General features: G+C 34.4%; 1 protein-coding gene across 3 annotated transcripts; it reads left to right on the plus strand.

The window, feature by feature from the left end:
* The first annotated feature begins 773 nt into the window (after nt 1-773).
* LOC107041479 lies at nt 774-18,103 on the plus strand. 3 transcript variants are annotated; one of them, XM_015262064.1, is made up of 5 exons: nt 774-924; nt 6,794-7,073; nt 8,918-8,936; nt 10,325-10,429; nt 17,559-18,103. In XM_015262064.1, the coding sequence occupies exons 2-5, from the start codon at nt 6,876-6,878 to the stop codon at nt 17,603-17,605; spliced, it is 369 nt and encodes a 122-aa protein (XP_015117550.1). In that variant the 5' UTR covers nt 774-924; nt 6,794-6,875; the 3' UTR covers nt 17,606-18,103. The 3 variants fall into 3 exon arrangements, with proteins under 3 accessions (XP_015117550.1, XP_015117551.1, XP_015117552.1); XM_015262065.1 differs by lacking the exon at nt 774-924 and adding an exon at nt 5,389-5,456; XM_015262066.1 differs by lacking the exon at nt 774-924 and adding an exon at nt 6,398-6,408.
* Nucleotides 18,104-19,252: the final 1,149 nt, after the last annotated feature.

Below are 19,252 nucleotides of genomic sequence, written 5' to 3' on the forward strand. Positions count from 1 at the left end.
TCTTTACGTTTTATAATATTCTAGATCATTTGTAATTAAAATTAGAATATCGGAAAATCGCTCAAAAACAAGGCTTCCAAAAAATGAAAAGCTACTGCGAGACATTTGAAAGCTAGGAGGAATATTCGAAATAGAACTGTCGGGAAGCCTCAAATACTGCGCTCTGATTGGTCGAAATCCGATTGGGAAAAATAATCACCAAAAACCAAAATTGTCACATACATACACACAGACATGACCCTAAAAACATCATTTCTTCACGTTTCATAACATTCTAGACCATTTCCAATTAAAATTAGTAAATCTCCAAATCGGTCAAATACGAGGCTTCGATTCGCAAGCAAAAATAGAAATTGAGCTGATTTCATCTACATTCAATAATCCCGGTCAAATCCTCATCCCCAATCAATAGAACAACCCCTCTCTCAGAAAAAATAAACGAACCACTTCGCCTCACCCCGAAAAATTGACTTCCTCAATCCCATAAAAAAAGCCAACTCCTGATGCAGCTGAGCAGCAACAAGCTGTCTGCAGCCTCCCGTACCTATTCCACTCACCATCACGTCTCACTCCCCCCACATGCTCAGCCCCCGCCGAACCAGACAAAAGATCGCAGAAGAATATAAAAAAAATGAAGAAACTGTGAGCGAAAAAAAAATAAAAATAAACTACTCGATTCTTCGACGCATCGGCATCGTGAGTGCGCATGCTCGGTAAATATATCTGCGGGTGAGTGAGAGGGGGGTGAGATATTCAGTCGGGCAATGCCAGGCTCGAGGCGGCCGATCATTACAAGGTATCCGGGTCGCCGGGAGTTTCGCTCCAAACAAAACGAAATTTCGCGATTTTTTGACTGAAAAAAAAAATTATTCGATTTTTGTTTTTAATTGGGAAAGACATTTGCGGGTGGAATTCAGTGGAGAGGTGCGTATTGTTGACTTTTGGAGATCGAGATGTTGTCTTAGGAGTGAGATGAAGTGGGTAATCTTTGTTTGACATGTGAGCCGGTCTGTCAGGTGTTAATACATGTGTTCTATTGCGGCTTTTTTCATTCTAATTCCGTTGTTTCCGACGGGCAAATGAATGTGTGCCACCTGTGGCTGAGTTTCTCGGGCTGTTTCTACTGTTGGCATGAGACCAGATCGGGGGAAGGGAGAGAGGATAATGGTTCAGGAGTGAATTTCGGGAATCGGGATTCGGTGACTTTTGGAAGATAATTGATATATCGTACAGAGTTTAGGAGTCATTTTCGGGAGAGACAGGGGAACAAGTGGACAATTGCATTTTTTTTTATAAATGAGTATACTGTTTGCTAATAAATTAGCAATTTGCTTCGGAATGAGTTGTCTTTTTTTTTCTTATTTCACTATTCTCTTCTTCTATTTTTTCATGTCATAGCACTGACGTCAATTGAAATGTCATCAAAATTTTGCGTATTCGCTGTGTCAAATGATTTTATATTCAGACTCTCTCAAGACTCGAATTCATTTTCAGCCCGGGTTTAATCAAGGTTTAATCAGTGGATAGACGGGATTTAATCAGGGTTTATTCAGGATTTAGCCAGAGTTTAACCCAGACTCTATCAGAAGTTAGTCGGAACCATGAATCAATATGAATATGTATTCAAAATAATAGACTAGTACTTGAGTGTAATAGAGATAGAAATTTTGATGAGAAAAAAGGCCACATACATGCATACATACAGACACCATCTAAACAAGTGGACAATTGCATTTTTTTTATAAATGAGTATACTGTTGCTAATAAATTAACAATTTGCTTCGGAATGGGTTCTCTTTTTTTATTCTTATTTCACTATTCTTTTCTATTTTTTCATGTCATAGTACTGACGTCAATTGAAATGTCATCAAAATTTTGCGTATTATTTCGCTCGGGCAAATGATTCTACGTTCAGACTCTCTCAAGACTCAAATTCATTTTCAGCCCGGGTTTAATCAAGGTTCAATCAGTGGATGGGCGGCATTTAATTAGGGTTTATTCAGGATTTAGCCAGCGTTTAACCCAGACTATATCAGAAGTTAGTCGGAACCATGAATCAATATAAGTATTCAAAATAATAGATCAGTACTTGAGTGTAATAGAGAGAGAGAGAGAGATTTTGATGAGAAAAAAGGCCACATACATGCATACATACAGACACCATCTAAACAAGTGGACAATGGCATTTTTTTATAAATAGTATAAAAAGATAGTATAGTCACTATCGCTAATAAATTAGCAATTTACTTCCCAATGGATTCCCTTTTTTTAATTCATATTTCACTATTCTCTTCTATTTTTTCATGTTATACACGGAGAGAAATTTTTGATAAAAATTATCCTACCGTTCTATAAAAGTGTATCATGAGTCATCGTTTCCTCATTTCTATTCCGAAATTTAGTAAAAATTAATATATGATGTTCAAATTTTATTCCACGTTAGGAAAATTTTATCCTGCTGCATATTAAATTTTACCCTTCCAGTCCAATAATTTTTATGTAGGTAACATACCCGGGATCGGCTTCCTCGCATTTCAAGATATTTCGAAGAAACTAAACTTCAAGTAGAATAGACTCATCTCGTTTTACCACTTCACCATTGCGGTGATTCACTGCGTTTTACCACTTCACTGCTGAATTCTATTTGTTGGTGACCAATAACGCATGGTTTAGTGCTCTCGTAATGGTTCTCTGGATCGTCGCTCATTCCTTCTGTTCACAAAGAAATGAAAAATTTGTGAATAAAACACAAAAAACAAGAAATTTACACATTAAACAAGAAGGAAATTGCCCTTGTATTGTATATAGTATATTTTGTTTTGCTAATAAATTAGCAATATGCTTCCGAATGGTTATTTTGCACATCATTTCCTCCTATCATCTATAATTCGTTGTTTATTTCATTTTATTTAATTGAATAACATTTCCTTTTACCTAAATTGGTCAGATTTTCAACTCAGTTGAATGTTATCAGCATCATTATTCTTATTATCCCGTTTCGTCTATACAACCGATGGTCTTTTTTACAGTATCTCTCCCCTTAGCCCTTTGATAAAATGTTAATAAAAAAATTTTATTTACACATACTTGAATGAATTTGAAACATCATATTTGAAGAAACCATCAGGAAACTCATTTTCAGGGAAATTCATTAAAAATTCAAACTTTTCAACAATCATTATAAAAATTAAATCAACCAATATATTATAGCTATCGTAATCATCTTTTAACTTCGACTTAATGGCACTAAGACAAACATTTTAAGGTAGGGGAGGATGGGGCAAAACGGTCCCCTTTCAATCGTCAATATTTTCCGATTCAATAATCCGATTGGGATGAGTTAGAGCTCGTTTTGAAGAATGAAAAATTATCTTCAAAATGAAGTTGAAACTGGGAATTTTCACAATGTCATTCACAAGTTATTGACAATTGAAGGGGGGCCGTTTTGCCCCACCCTCCCCTATTATTGAATCTATTTGAAGCATAATATTCAAAGGTATCCCTGCAATTCTGATTTTCAGAAAATACAAAATTTTTGAAAGTTTGAAATAAATTAAACTAACGATTAGGCGATTGCTATCGCCTTCATCTTCGAACTTGGTCAAAGGGACGTCTGAACACATTTTTCAAGCCATCATTCAATCAATTCAGAAAATTTTTTTTCGTTATCGTTGGCCCACTGTTTTTCTAAAAAATTCAAAAATTGAAAAAACTATTCGATAAATTAAATTTTAATTAATGGAGATCGGTAGGGCTCAACAATACCTACATTTGGAGGAAAAAAAATTCAATTCCATCCATTGCATTTTCGAACTTTTTGGATCATAATGGCTCGATGATAACACAAAAAATCCTAAACTTAAATTTGAACGATTGTAATACTTCCATTAAGAAGCAATAGGAAATTTACAAATAAAAAAATCGAAAACTATAATAATATTAAATAATCTTCTATTCCCAAAGAAATGAAAAATTTTCCAATAAAACACAACAAAAGGAAATTTTCAAATTAAAAAATTAATCACTTGAAACAATTATTCAACTACTGGTGGAAAAACTTTTTCTGTGATAAATTGTTGATGAAGCTATTTTTTTCATGAATTAGTGCGAATGAAGAATCAAAAAAGGCGAAAATTTTGCAGGAAATATTTTCTCATCCAATATTTCAGGAATGAAAGATCATTAGATTTCTTTTTTTGCTTCGCAAGAATAGAAACAACAATTTATTCCACTGCTTAATTCACTGATAAAGTGGTAAAGCGAAGTAAGCCTAAAACTCACATGAATATCATTTTGCAAATATCTCCGGAGTTGAGGTCTCCGAGACGATTCCTCTAGAGACCATTTTTATCGCGAATTTCAAGGCCCACGAATAAAAGTATCTAGGGAAATTCTCGCAGGCCTGTTCATGCTCAAGATAATCACAGAATAGTACGCGCATGAATTTTCCTCCCCAAGCAAGACAGAAAATCAAATGCTCCAATTTTTATTGTTTGAAAATTTGGCTACCCCGGAGAATGTGACGATTGTCATGAGAAAAAGGTCGAAATTTATTCTCAAACAAAATTAAAGATATGTTTTTCTTTTACCTGGGAGTTTTATTCGTATCAACTTCCATTTGAAATTTATTTAAAATTTTCATCCTTAACGTTTACCGTATCCCGCACTCACAAAAACAAAGTTTTTTGAGAAGTAAGTCTTTACTTATATCAAGAAACTCGTGGCTTGAACATTTTCAAGAGCAAAATATCTTGCACTAAGAGAAAAAGACTTTCGCCAAGAAATTTTGTACTTGTCCCAACGACGAGGACAATTTCTTGACGACAAGAAAGCGATTTCTCTTGTCAAAGACAATTGAATTAATTCATTTAATAGTTTTTTAGTGCCAACTCGCGTGTAGTTGGCGTCCGAGCCGAAGGCGAGGACTGGCCAACCACGCGAGTAAAAAACCCCATGGCACTAGCCGTGAACGATATTTTTCTGTAGTGATTTTCACTTTTACGGGTTTGGGGAAGGGCCAATACCAATCCCCGGACGAGGAAAAGTGAAGATTAGTACGGAAAAAATATTTTAATGTAAAAACTACTTGAATTGATTTGAGAACTCGTTTTCTTCGTATGAACCAATTGCCCTCATCCTTCGGACAAATCTAAAAATTTTTGGTGTAAGATTTTTTTTTTCTTAGTGTCAGATATTCTGCGCTTAGTAATCTTCGAGCTATGAATTTCTTGGCACAAGTAAAGTCGTAATTCTCAAAAAACTTTTATCTTCTCACTGCGCGGTCTACCAGATCGCTACTGCGTCTGAATCGCATTTCCCGTTTGTTTGAGTGAATGAATCAATATTTTTTTTCAACTGAAGGTTCAAATGAGGGGTAAAACGGGGAAAGTTGAAACAAGGAAAGGTTAAACGAGGGAAGGGTCCAACGGGGATGCGTTGAACAGACGAGGCAAAACGTATGTTTATATTTAATTTTTTTTTTCTTCGCACATAAATATTTGTTATGAACATTTTTTCATATCAATGTCACCTGTTACACTGAGAGAAAAATTTTCTGGTATGTAGACCATATTTACTTGAGAGAAGTAAATTATTTTCAATGGTTTAAATCTCAGAATGCTTGCGGTTCACGGAACTCGAATGAATTTATCACTATCATTGCGCATTATATCATGAATGTATTACATATCGAAATATTGCAACTGCAAAACAAAAAAATTATGAAAACAATAAATACTTGAAAATTGACTGTTCTTATACACGATTTGAGTGAGTTCATTTACAACAAAATCATACTTGAGCACAATAAGAATATGTTAAAGTATGAGACCATCCTCGGGCCACGTGAGTTGAGATGCCTGGGAGAATTAAACAGTTGAAGAAAAATTACTTGTCTCAAGAAAATATGTTTCAGATATTAGAATTTTTTTTTCAGTGTAATCCTCGATTATCCAACTAGCAAAGATATGCCAGTCAGTATGAATAATTGTGCTAATTATAACTTTTTATTAATTCCCTCAGGGAATAAATTAGGGGAAACATTGGTGATTTCATGGATTTATCGGGCTGAAAAAAATTAAAAGCGTTTTCTATCGATTGAAACCGATGAAATGGGAAGCTACTGGAAGTTTGAAATTTTTTTCTTGCATTTATAAATAGTTATACACAGAAAGAAAAAGTGGATTAACTTTAGAAAAGTTTCTGAATTTTAGAAACCGTGGTTTCTAATCTTCAGATTTTTAAAATCTAGAAACTGTTTTCTAAATTTTAGAAAAAAATCGACTTAAATATACTTAATTTCAGAAAAAATATTTTCCAAAATCTAGAAAATTTTTCTAATTTTTGAGGGGGAATTTTGCAAAGTGGGGAAGGGACGGGAGAGAATTCACAACCAAAAGAATTGAGTTGGTGAGTTTTTCAAAAATATTTCCGAGACTAAGGGAGATAGCGAATTTTTACGAAAATTGGGGGGGGGGGGTTGTTTTGATAGCGGCCCCACAGGCCGGGAGTTCGGTGCAAAGGGTAAAAATCAAGGTGTGTTCATTCTACTTCAAACATTATGAAGTAAGAATGAGCGAATATTTCCAATTGAACTAACTGATCCCGACTTCTAAATAAATATCCATGTGAATTCCCATTCTGTCGATTCCAATCTACGCAATAACTCCAACTTCGGCATCCCTCAATTTCCATTTAATTTACTCTCCCACACATTTCCAATCTAATGAATTATTAATCACTCATGTATACATCTAGTCACTCCAAACTATTTCGATGGATAATTCCATTCCAGGTTTTTACTAGAATAAACATTGTAAAACTGAAAGATGGAAAGCTAAGGATTTGAAAGCCCCCGTATCGAGAAGACGGCAGAGATGAGCAGAAAAATGACACTGTCATTTCATTCACCGGTGATGGAGGAGCACGAAAGTAAACTGATGACCGGCAATCTCGAGGAGAGGAAGCTGGCTTTTAAGAGTGATGAAGAACTCATGAGAGAAACGACAAAGTTTGTTACAGAAGTGATAGAGACGGCAGCAGTTGAAGCGAATAGGAGAAAACTTCAGGGCCAGGTTTGTTTGCCAAACATAGCTTTTTTCAATTTAACGTCTGTTATAAAATAAGAAGATTCATAACGTTTTCCTCCTCTCCCGTGAAGACGAAAAAACGTTGGATATTTTTTCTAGCGGCCGCTAGATGCATAAAAAAAATTATTCTGACGCCGGGACTAACATGTGTCCTGCGTCGGATTGACTACTCATATTTAGAAATAATATGAAATAGTATGAAGTGGCCCCGCTAGACTAGTTAGATAGCGCTAGACTCAATCTAGCGGAATAGTGATAATAATGATTATGGTCGTGAATTTGTAATCCGACGTAAGTAAATTAGAAATCTAAGATGGGAGTATGAATTTGTTCCATTAGGATAGTTGAATAGCGGTAGGATTAATCTAGCGGAATCTAGCGAAATACTGATAATAATAGTATCATGTGTCTCTTTACGCGTTTGAAATGTGGCGCGGTTGAATAGGCAGTCTATTATATGAGTATGAACTCATTTCGCTAGATAGACGGATAGCTCTAGATTCAATCTAGCAGAATTTTGATTGAGAAAAAAGCAGTTTTTCCATAATCTTCTGTTGAAAAATTAGAAAGTTGGATGATGTTATCTGGATGTGCGCTAGATTCGGTTTAGCGCATCCAATTTAGAATTTCCACTAAACTTTGTTGTGTTTTCCTCTCATCCTCCAGTTGAAAATCAAATGAGTTGTTTTGTTATGCTAGATGAGAATTATGTTTAATCTAGCGCAACCTAGCGGAGCCTAATGAAATTTTTATTCAAATTTGTATATTTCTTTATAATCTTTCCGTAAAAAGATCGAATAATTTGGTGATTTATTTTTTTTGAATGAGCGCTGGATTTTATTTAGCGGAATCTGGAGAACCCTAGCGTCATCTAGCGCAATCCAGCGGGATTTTGCAGGATTTGAGCTGAACTTTTTAGTAGTTTTCTCTCATCCTCCACGTGAAAATCAAAGGATAGAGTTTGATTTTGTCATGCTAGAGGAGAGATAGGTTTAATCTAGCGGATCCTAGCGGAGTCTAATGAAATTTGTATTTAAATTTAGATATTTTTTTTAACTTGCCGTAACAAGATCGAATAATTGGGTGATTTAGTTTTGTTGGGTGAGCGCTGGATTTTATCTAGCGGAATCTAGCGAACCCTAGAGTAATCTTGCGCAATAGTTCTTAAAACTCCAAAAAAAATTTGTATTTGTACCATAAAGAGATGAAAAATTTGGGTGATTACATTTGGCTGAATATCTACTAGGTTGATTCTAGCGAAATCTAGCGCATTTTCCCCCATAATTTCATCTAAAGTGTATTCCTTCAATATTGAGATAACTAATTAAGATAAATTAGCCGTCCGACATCTCCCGGAAACAGGAATTTCCCCGGCTGTCGAATGGGAGCATTTTCAATACCCCCACCCTTCCCCCTCCGCCCTTCCCTCGACGAATCTTCTTATTTTATGAACCTCCAGACGTAGAAATTTATAAAAAAAAATCAGCGAGCATTGATGAGTGAAAAAGTAATGAGAAATTTTTTTAAGACTATATCGTCGACATCTTTTTTTATAATATTGTGTGTTTGCTTCGTATCAGGAACACCTCCAGTAATTCAGCCCACGTTAATGATCACTCGTTGATGCTCACTGATTCGACCCATTAGTGCCATCAGAATGACTCAATGTTTTTACCCTAGTTTGAAAAAAAATCCACGCTTCATTGATCGCTTTGTTCAGGCACTAATGAGTCATCCCTGTGAATCGCTGCTGTAGGATTTATTATTCCCAACGCTTGGCCCTACTAGGCTCATCCCCGTAACAATTTTCCTATTCCTATGTGTTTCAGGATGGCGCTAATAGTGAAGGTAATTTAGAGCAGCTTCGTATAGGTAGGCTGTACGGATTCTGTTGTCTTCGAGTTTTTCTTTTTCAATGTTTTATCCTGTTGCTTAATGAGTAGATCAATTTGTAGATTTTCAACGGCGGGCAGGTTTCTATTCATGAAAAATTATTCTTGAGGAGTTTTTTTGCATTTATGCCATTTTTTATTTGTAATTTTTTTTCACTTTCGTTTTTCATTCTTTCTGTTTAAATCGAATTGTTATTCGTTTTTCGTTTCAGTTTTTTTGCGTGCAGAATTAGACCCAAAAAATCATCCTGAATCAAACCGAAAAATCAGTTTGAATCAAGTCGGACTGAATTATGTGGGAAATCGATTTATTTCATGTCGGATCGTCGGCATGAATCAAGTCTGACTTGGAGAGAATGCAAACCAATACATTGGCCTCACTCAAGTTGATTTTTCGACTTGAATCCGCTCGACTTGGGTTTGATTCAAGTTGATTTTTCGATTTAATTCAAGTCGATTTTTCGGTTTAACTCAAGCCGATTTTTCAATTTGATTCAAGTAGATTTTTCAATTTGATTCAAGTCGACTTTCGACTTGAATCAAGTAGACTGTTCGGTTTAATTCAAGCCGATTTTTCGGTTTGATTCAAGTACATTCTTCAATTTGATTTAAGTCGATTTTTCGGCTTGATTCAAGTCGACTTTTCGGTTTGATTCAAGTCGATTTTTTGGTTTAATTCAAGTCGATTTTTCGATTTGATTCAAGTCGATTTTAGCTTGACACGTTTCTTCTTGAAATAATCTACTTTTCTGCTTGTATCAGGACCGAAATTCGGATTGGTGGCGTCCGAGTCACTCGACTTGAATCAAGCTGAAAATCGACTAGATTCAAGCCGACGTCGACTTGAATCAATGTTTTTCTGGGTGTATATCAAAAAATTGTAGGAGAATTCTTGAACTTTTTGTGCAAAATTTGAAAATTAACAATTCGCATTTTTTTAAACAGTAAAATTTAAATTTTGCATTCTTGAAAACATAGTAATTGTTATGACATTCAATTGTTGCAGTTTTACATGCATATTTTCTACATAACAAAAAGTAGAGTTCAATTTTCTCACGTTCTTTGGGCACAAAAAATGACGATTTTTGTGAGAAAAAATGGAAAATTTACCATTTTTATTTTTTATAAAAATAAAAGTGAAATTTTGCAATAAAAAAATTAAATTTCACATAAAAAATAGATCTCTATATTTGCATTATTTATGAAAAATAATCTAAATAACAATGACATTATAATTTTGATCATCAAATGACAACAAAAAATTTCTAATTAAATCGTGGAGTTATTGTAGTCAAGGTAATGTACGCCCGTAAATTAACAAAATGCGAATGCATGTTACTGCAGGCAGTAGATTGAAAGGTGGAGATATCATCACTGGCTGGAACAACCGTGCCCGTGGCTTCTGCAACCGGATACTGAACGCTCTCTGTCCGTGCTTCACCAATACTGGTAAATCGTAGAGACTGATTGTGAGAATTTTCACCCTTGGTTTTGCTACACTGTTTTATTATTATTTAACATTTTATTTGATACTGATGTTGATCGTTATGACAGTTAGCGTTCGAATAGTTGACGCGCAAACTAGTGTATAATGCTACTGCCAAAACGAGACTGCTGGCCGTCTCGCAATCCGCCCGTAGTCTTTCATTATCCAACCATCATCATCATCATCATCTTCGGCATTCCATCATCGTCACATATCACTCCCCGTCACGTTGAGGAGATTATTATCACATTTTAATCAGGGATAACCATATCCATAAAATACAATTACCGTTAAATTATTATGTAGTCCATTAGTTAATATCACTTAAAATTAAAATTTTAATGATTCAAGTGAATATCAATTTAAATAGTAAAATTTCTAATTATATATTAATCAGTAATTGAGTTAGGAAGATTGACGATTATTTGGATAGTCGGAAATTGGTTATAAAAAATTTAGTATTATCTACCTGATAGAAAATTTATAGTTCCATATTTTTAATTGAAAATTCAGACTATCCATTATTTTAATATTTTGAAATTTCGATTGGTATATTTAAACCTTGATCAATGTAAGTCGGAAATTCTTTTAATATTGAAGAGTCGGAAGATTGATGGCCATCCCTGATTTTAGTTCTTATTCAAACACTCAATTTGGGCACTTATTCTCACGTTGTATATTTTTTAGAGGTAATATTCATGGATTTTTGTAAAGAGAGAAGATTCAGTCGTGGGGAATAAATCTGTCTGATATAAATTGTTTAGTTTTTTAAATAGTTTAGGTTTTATAATTGGATGTGAGGAAACATTCCGTGCAGAGAATGCGATTCTGTATAAAAAAGTCCTCGAAAAATGTTGATAAATTACAAATAATTCGAATTTTATTTCGAAGGGTAATGAAATTTCAAAGCATCGATAAATGTCAAAGCATCTTTCTTTACAGAGAATTAAATTCTCTGCAAAAAAGGTTTTTGATGAATTTCGCAGGAAATTTGCAAAAAAACTAAATACCAAATAAAATAAAACTAAGTAATTTTAAATAAGTAAAACTAAATAATTTTTAAAAAATACAGTTGTTGGATAATTTTGTAAAGATTTTCCGGAAATGTTTCCTATACTAATCGATTTAGAAGAAAACTTCAAGTCACATTTTTTGTGGAGAATTTAATTCTCTAGACGAAGATTTTTTGGATAAATTGAGCTAGATGACTTTATTAAGGAGATTTGCAAAATACTTCAATATCGTGAATTGGTAAATCAGGAGAAGTGAACTCCAAGATCAGTTTTGGAAATAATTCTGTATTTAAAGAGGATGAAGTTCGTCCGAACGTTAAAAAAATCCTGATTAAAATTTTGCTATCACTCTTGGATATTTTTCGATTTATTTTGCTTATTTTTCGAAAACTCATACGAAGTGGAATTAAGGTATATCCCTAGAAAGCAAGTTTTTGTAACAATAATAGTTTTCATAGATAATGTTTATAATATTCTTCAGCTGTTGAAAAAAATCTAACTAGCTGTACTAGACAGTTGAGCTGATAATAAATAATGGAATGCGGGCTTCTAGCACGCGAGACATGGGCCTAACGGGGGTTATGGATCCCCCCGAACTCGATTTTTTCATCTTATGAGAAAATGATTCTTACGATGTTCTTAAAAATGAATCCGTGGTAGATTGATAAATTCCGAATGCGGCGAATTTTGTGTCAAATTTTCTAGCACATAGTAAATACTAACAGTTTGTAATCGTCCATATTTTTTTGTTATGAAAGTCCAATTAGGTGTGATTACAACGTGAAATACCAAAAAATAACGATTTTTATGATTTGCTAAGAAGAGAAAAAAAAATCAACAACTCAGAAAATCATTTTCTCATGATCTAATACATGTAAAGTAAAACGGATACTTGGATTTGTTCGTTGGAGTATAACAAACATTTTTTTAAAGTTGTAATCGGATGAAAACTGTGATGCAAGGACCATTTTTAAGCTAAAAACGCGAAAAATAACGTTTTTGGTGGATGTACGGGGCAAAACGTGTCGGGTCCAAAATTTTTCTTACTTTTTAATGTATCCCTTTATTTACCAAAAGTCGTCTAATGGCTCTTAAAGTAGTTCTACCCTTCGGCCGGGCTACGCTGTACTTTTCGATATTTTCAGTTTTTTAATTTTTCATCTAAATTGCATGGAAAAAATGTGAAAAAATTCATACCCAGTCAGTATTATCTAAATTAAATTTCGCAAAATATTGATATTTTTTCAAACATTTCCCTCCTATAAATAAATAATAAAACTTGTTTGCAAAACGGTGGATCATTTTTTATGAGGTGTCAAAATAATTCTTGATTTTTTCATACCCAATGGAAAAAAAATTCAGATTTTAATCTTTGATTACAATGGAAATGTTGATTTTCATGTAAGACACTGGGTTAAATCCTGATTTTTAAACATTTCTTCCTTGAAAAACCGAAACGATAATTAAATTGAGGAAAAAATTAGAATTCCGAATCTAATCAAGTTTTCTACAATTTTTTTGCAGTTTTCAATAATCTTTGAATTTACCGTACGGATAGAGCGATTTTAAGGCCGAGCGAAGACTTAAATTTCACCGCGGGGTTTCCTTAAGGGGAAACGGAACACCTGTGTCTCTTCTAGAACTTCTAGAATAGTGTTCTCCTGCAATTATTATTTTTTATTTATGAAACTACTTCATTGACTCAATAATACAACGATAATAATATTAATTAATAATTGTAGGAGAAATCACAATTCTACAAGTTCATACAGACACATGAGTTCCGTTTCCCCTTAAATAATATTTTGCATGTTTTCTAGAATCCATAGGGACTAACTTTTGGGCCGCATTGTCTTGGGATATACCTTATAACTATTACCGCGATCTATGGTAATTCTTGACCATCAACAATACCGTTAGAATATGAAATTGATACGTCGATAATGGCATTTTATTTTCACGTAACACTATGAACCCGTTGATTTATTAAATGTCCAGACGTATCAGTATCACAATTCCTGTATTCACCACATCATGTAACAGAGGTCACGTACATAGAAAATACGACTATTGTCAACTTTCACATCCTCTGTCTAGTATTCCGCGGCATGATCCACTATTATACAACAGTAAAACTGGATTATGCAACGACAACACAATTTTACGGGGCATAACTTTTTGATGTATAGTTGAAAAGAAAGAATGGAAAAATGTTGAGGGAAAATCGTCATTTTGCATGTTTCCATTCGTACGAATGATTCTATTGGATCACGTGGAAAATATTGTATTTATTCGGAGCAGCTGTTCCAGGGATTGATCATCTACCCGCGGATGACCATTCGCAATACAAAATTGAATTTTCGATTTAATTTATTTTTTTCAATTTGAAAGAAAGTAAATTTTTAGTTTTGACGTTCCAAATTCTAATAAAATTCCGTTGAAAATCAGATCGTTCCTTAAATTTTGTATTCATCTTGGAATTTCAACGAAATGCAGTGAGAGAAAAAATTGGCTCTGCCGAAAAACTATATGTTCCGCGTGAGAATATTTGGTGGACTGAAACAGATTTACTTGAGGGAAATTAACGAAGTTGATGGAAGGAAAATAAATATCTTCCACAAAAATTAAATTTTTGTTGTGATCATCAGAAATATCCCTACGCTGTTAGAAAAAACATGAAATTTCATGGACAGTTGACTAGTAGTTTTCAGGATAGTGACATTAAGGGCGATTTAGGGGGAAAAAAAAATTCAGGTTTCACTGAAAATGCAGTAAAATTTTGGAATTTTGAACAGCATAAAAACAAGAATTTCTTAATTTATTTGAATTTCCAATCTAATATGAATATTCAGTACCAAATTACATTGAATTTTCAGTAAACTCTGATATTTCATGATTTTTCCCCCTAAATCGCATTCAGTGTGACTATCCTGAAAATTCAAGAATATATTTATCGGAATTTTCTGGGTTTCTATTCAATTTCCGCGAAAAATGGAACTGAAATTTAAAAATCCTATTTAACGTCACTCTGCTGGAAACGACTAATCAACTGTACTCAGAATTTCTTAATTTATTTGAATTTCCAATCTAATATGAATATTCAGTGCCAGGTTATTCAGAATTTCATTTTTTCCACACTGTTAAAAAAATAATAAAATTTCACCGACAATTGATTACTAATTTGCAGGACATTGACACTGAATGCGATTTAGGGAAAAAAATAAAATTTCAGGTTTCACTGAAAATTCACTGAAATTCCGGAAGTTTAAGCAGCATAAAGACGAGAATTTATTAACTTATTTGAATTTCCAATCTAATATGAATATTCAGTGAAATCTGAAATTTCATTCTTTTTCCCCCTAAATGGCATTCAGTGTCACTGTTCTGAAAATTCAAGAATATATTTACCGGAATTTTCTGGTTTTCTATTTATTTTCAGAGAAAAATGGAACTGAAATTCACAGTTCTCTTTGATTTTTCCACGAAATTCGAAATTTTTGATGACGAAATTCCTTGAAATTTCATTGGTAATTAAATTCGATAAGAATTTCCAAACAGTTTACTGGAAATTTCAGACAAAAATTTTTAACGGTGAACTGAATAACATTCACTTGATAAAACCGGAGCCTAATATAATTCTCTGTAGAACGAGTGTATTTACCCATCTCTCACAAGAACAATTACTACTACGAAAATTATCATGTTTTGGTGGAAACTTTCTTTCTTGCCCACAAGTAAATTGATTCAAGACGACAAAATATATCTTCAGGGGAACATATTTTATAACAGTGTAGAGGAAATGTTTTTCTGCAGAAATCAATTTTTCCTGCAGAATCAATTTTTTCTCTCAGTGTTGATCTTCATATTGAACGCTCATTGATTTATAAATGACAGCTTGAATTCTTGAATTCATTGGGAAGGTAAAACTTCACATTCAATTGAGATTTCACTCATTTTCATTGTCATGTGGGCCTGAAATTGCAATTTCATTGAATATTCCATGAATATACCAATAGTACATGTGGGAATTTCACTCAAATTACTTAGCCCGGTGGCTTGGCGCAGTGGATAAGTTCGCCTCACATGCGAAAGGTTCTGAGTTCAAATCCCGGCCGGGTAGAATGGTGCGATCTAACCATTTAAAGTCTTGATCATCATCGCAGTATACCCTAACCGGGTCGAAGCGATGTAAAATAACGATAAAAAAAAATACAAATTACTTGTTCCTAAAAAAGATTCTTCAGTTAACATTTCAGAGGTATTCGTTTCGAGATATATATGGAGTAAAAACCAAAGTCTGAAATTGTAAAATCGACTCATCTAGTCCACCATTTCACTCCATACTCAATTGTCACTCCCAATACCGTCGTCCACTGGTGCAAGCAGACACCCCATGATACATATACCCATTAACCCTAGATTAGTCACCGTGCGAGGGAATTGCCGCAACGTGTCATTTTTTTCGTCTTGTCACCGGCTGGTAGACCGGGAAAATCCGAAAAAATTTGAATTCGTCAATTAAAGTATCTGGAAAATTTTAGTATTGTTTTTTTAATATCCCAAATTCTGGAAGAAAAAGAATCATTTCCAACAGTTGAACCATTTTTTCCCATGTTAAATGAAATTGCCCGTTGCGCGAGGTTGCTGGAAACTCGTTAAACGCGCCCGGGCAGTGTAGAGTGAATTCGGCAACGCTGGAGCCTAAATAACAAGGCGGCAAATCCCCGCGGAGGTGACCAGAGTCGCAAGTTCCCGTCAGGTGACCAAACTAGGGTTAAAAAATGGTGAATCATATTGATGTGTAATAGTATATTATGTCATCAGGCGATAAAAGTATTATCTGGCCAATGTGGCTTTATAATCCGAGCCGTAGGCGAGGATTATAATCACATTCGCCAGATAATACTTTTATGTCATTAGTCTTTATGTCATTATGTCTTTTATGCGATTCTAGATCGCGGTTTTCGGGCCCAACGACATAAAATATCGCCTTATGACATAAGATACTATTATCGCCGTGTGACATACGATATTTTATGTCATTGGGCCCGGAAACCGCGATCTAACCGAGCGAAGCGAGGTTAGAATCACGATTTATCAGGCCTCATGACATAAACATCTTGGCTCTCGTTATCAAAATTTTGTGGTAAAGTAATCCCTGAAAAATCTCATGTCACAAAAAACCCAACGGAAGTTGCGCAGTCGACCACTGCGCTTGAAGGGAATACGATGTCCACAGTCGTGTGTACATGTACAGTCGGGTACTAAAGTTCATGAACAAAACACATAGGATGCAAGTGCAGGCTGTTCACGAACTTAAGTCCGCGACTGTACTACGGATATACTCTCGAGTAAAGGTGCTCTCGCTGTCGCTACAATGCCCCACTGTCGATTTAAATACCTCGAAAACCATTGAGAAGTTATCGACACATCCAGTGTGACGAATGTAGGAAATTTCATAACAAATAAAATGGTTTTTAACTCACATCTCTGCGAATCGTGGCTATCAGGATGTGGATGTTTGTAGACAGGAGTACCCCACGGTGCACGCGCTCTCTCAGAAACTAAAGCTCTTGAGTTACTCAATTAAACAAATGATAACAGCTCGAGAATTGAGTCGTAGAGTCATGAGTAAAACCCCATTTTATTCCTCATAAAAATCCATCAAATCTTCACCCAACACGTCTCAATGACTTCCCAACGGTCATCGAGATATTTCAAGGGAGAGAGGCGCACTTCGTTGGACATAAAATACACGATTGGACTAGTATGGATCATTTTTTCGAATGCAAGTCACTGCAAAAGACGATGAAACAGTCGAAAAAAATTGTAGTAAAAACAGAATTGCAGCAGCTTCACTTCGCTTCTCCTCAATATTATTTGGCGACAGCTTACAGTATAGATTACACCCTAGGATCATCCGTCTGCCAACACAAATTTCCGAAACAAAAAAAATTGCGTGGCTTCCAACAGATTACTCTAGAAAGTTTTTGCATGTAGATTAGTCACCAGTAGTGTTTGGATTGAATCGATGAAATTCGGTTGGTAGTTACAACCGTTTATGTATTTATTTCCATAGAGTTATTCGCCTGGACGCCGTACCGGTATCGCTTCACGAGACCTTAGCCCGATGAGTAGTCGTCGCGATAACTTGTAAAAAAAAATCTGCGATGCGCATAACATCAAACACAATAAAATATTGAGATTAAAATTATCCATCTTTCATACAAAAAATTAAATGGAATAACAATAAGAGGCTTCCTTCGTGTGGCAAATACGCAGAGGATAAATCATACCAACGAGTCATAAGAAATCCAATTAGTAACTTGAATTGCGTAAGAAGAAACAGAAGTTCGTTGTACGAATGAAAAAGAAACTCAACAATCTTAACAAATACTTAATAAATATTTCCATTTTTTGTTACTATTTTTTGTTATGAATAGTTCTAAAAATCAAGAGAATATCTAAAATAATATATTAAATGAGTAATGAATGTCACTCCAAAGTAATTGTTAGGAGAGTGAATGTAGTTTGGTGGTTGTTACTGATTCATTAGTGAAGTGGTAAAATGCAACGGAATACGGAGAGAAATATTCAGTAAAAATTACGGAACAATTCACGTAATCCACAATGGGGAATCGTTTTCCGGAAATTTTTATAGGAATGGAAGAGAAGAAATCTGAAATGTTCAGTGAATTTTCAGGTTCATCACCGAACAAAGTACGAAATTGTCCCGTAATTTTCCCCGAAGAAGTAAAATCTTACAGAAATTTCCCGACTCGTTATGCCTCCAAAATAAAAAATTCTTGAACGTTCAACAATTTTTATGAAGCTGGTGAGTTATTTCTACGTTTCGTTCCGTAAAATTTCTCAATCGTTGGGGAAAAATTACGGAACGACTTGTCCCCACAGCGGTAAGTCGTTAGACGGGTGGTTAATTTTTATGGAACAAATCATAGAATTTACGTGGCGATTCGTACAATTTCAGTTTTGACTCACACTTTTTATTGTATTTTCTTTCGCTCACAGATTACGTTTCGAAACGTAATTTTTACGTTTTTTTCTGGTAATTTTTATTGAATTTTTCTCTCCGTGAACCCAAATAAATAGATCAATGACTAGTTCATTCAAGGGGCAATGTCGAAGACTTGGAAACTCTCTCAGCTTTAAATAAAGATTGTGTGAGTGTCCCTGTTGGACCTGGTCATTCCCTCAATAAATGGACATTTGAAGTAGCTCTACCCCTACGGCTCCAGTCATTGCGTGTTATCACAAGAAAAAAATTCCAAAAATTATTGTCTTCATTAACCTCTAATCCACGTTTCATTCGAAAAACATTTCCTCTACATTGTTAGAAATTTCTTGAAATTTCAGTCACAATTTCATCTGAATTTTCAATGTTGTGAGTTTGAATTCAATTTCAAATGAAATCGTTCACTATAAATTTCTCGTTCATCTTGAAAATTCAAGAAAATTGAGTTTTTCGTGTTAAAGAATTATTGATTTTTCAATGAAAGCTTGAATTTCCAAACTCATCGTGAAAATTGAACATCATAGACAATTCAATTTTCAATAGACTGAAAATTTAGAGAAGTTATTGCTTGAATTTTCAAGATTTTTTAGTGCCGTATGGACCTGAAAATCGAGAATTACGTGAGAAATTAACTGATTCGTCAATGAAGAATTCTATAGAAATTTCATGTATCTTTGTCGTTTTTAAAAATTTTAAGCTTTTTCGTTTGAAATTTCAAGAGTAATTTTCTAACAGTGTAC

The sequence above is a fragment of the Diachasma alloeum genome, unplaced genomic scaffold (assembly GCF_001412515.2).
Source record: "Diachasma alloeum isolate Michigan unplaced genomic scaffold, Dall2.0 Dall_scaffold_00366, whole genome shotgun sequence".
Lineage (NCBI taxonomy): Eukaryota > Metazoa > Arthropoda > Insecta > Hymenoptera > Braconidae > Diachasma > Diachasma alloeum.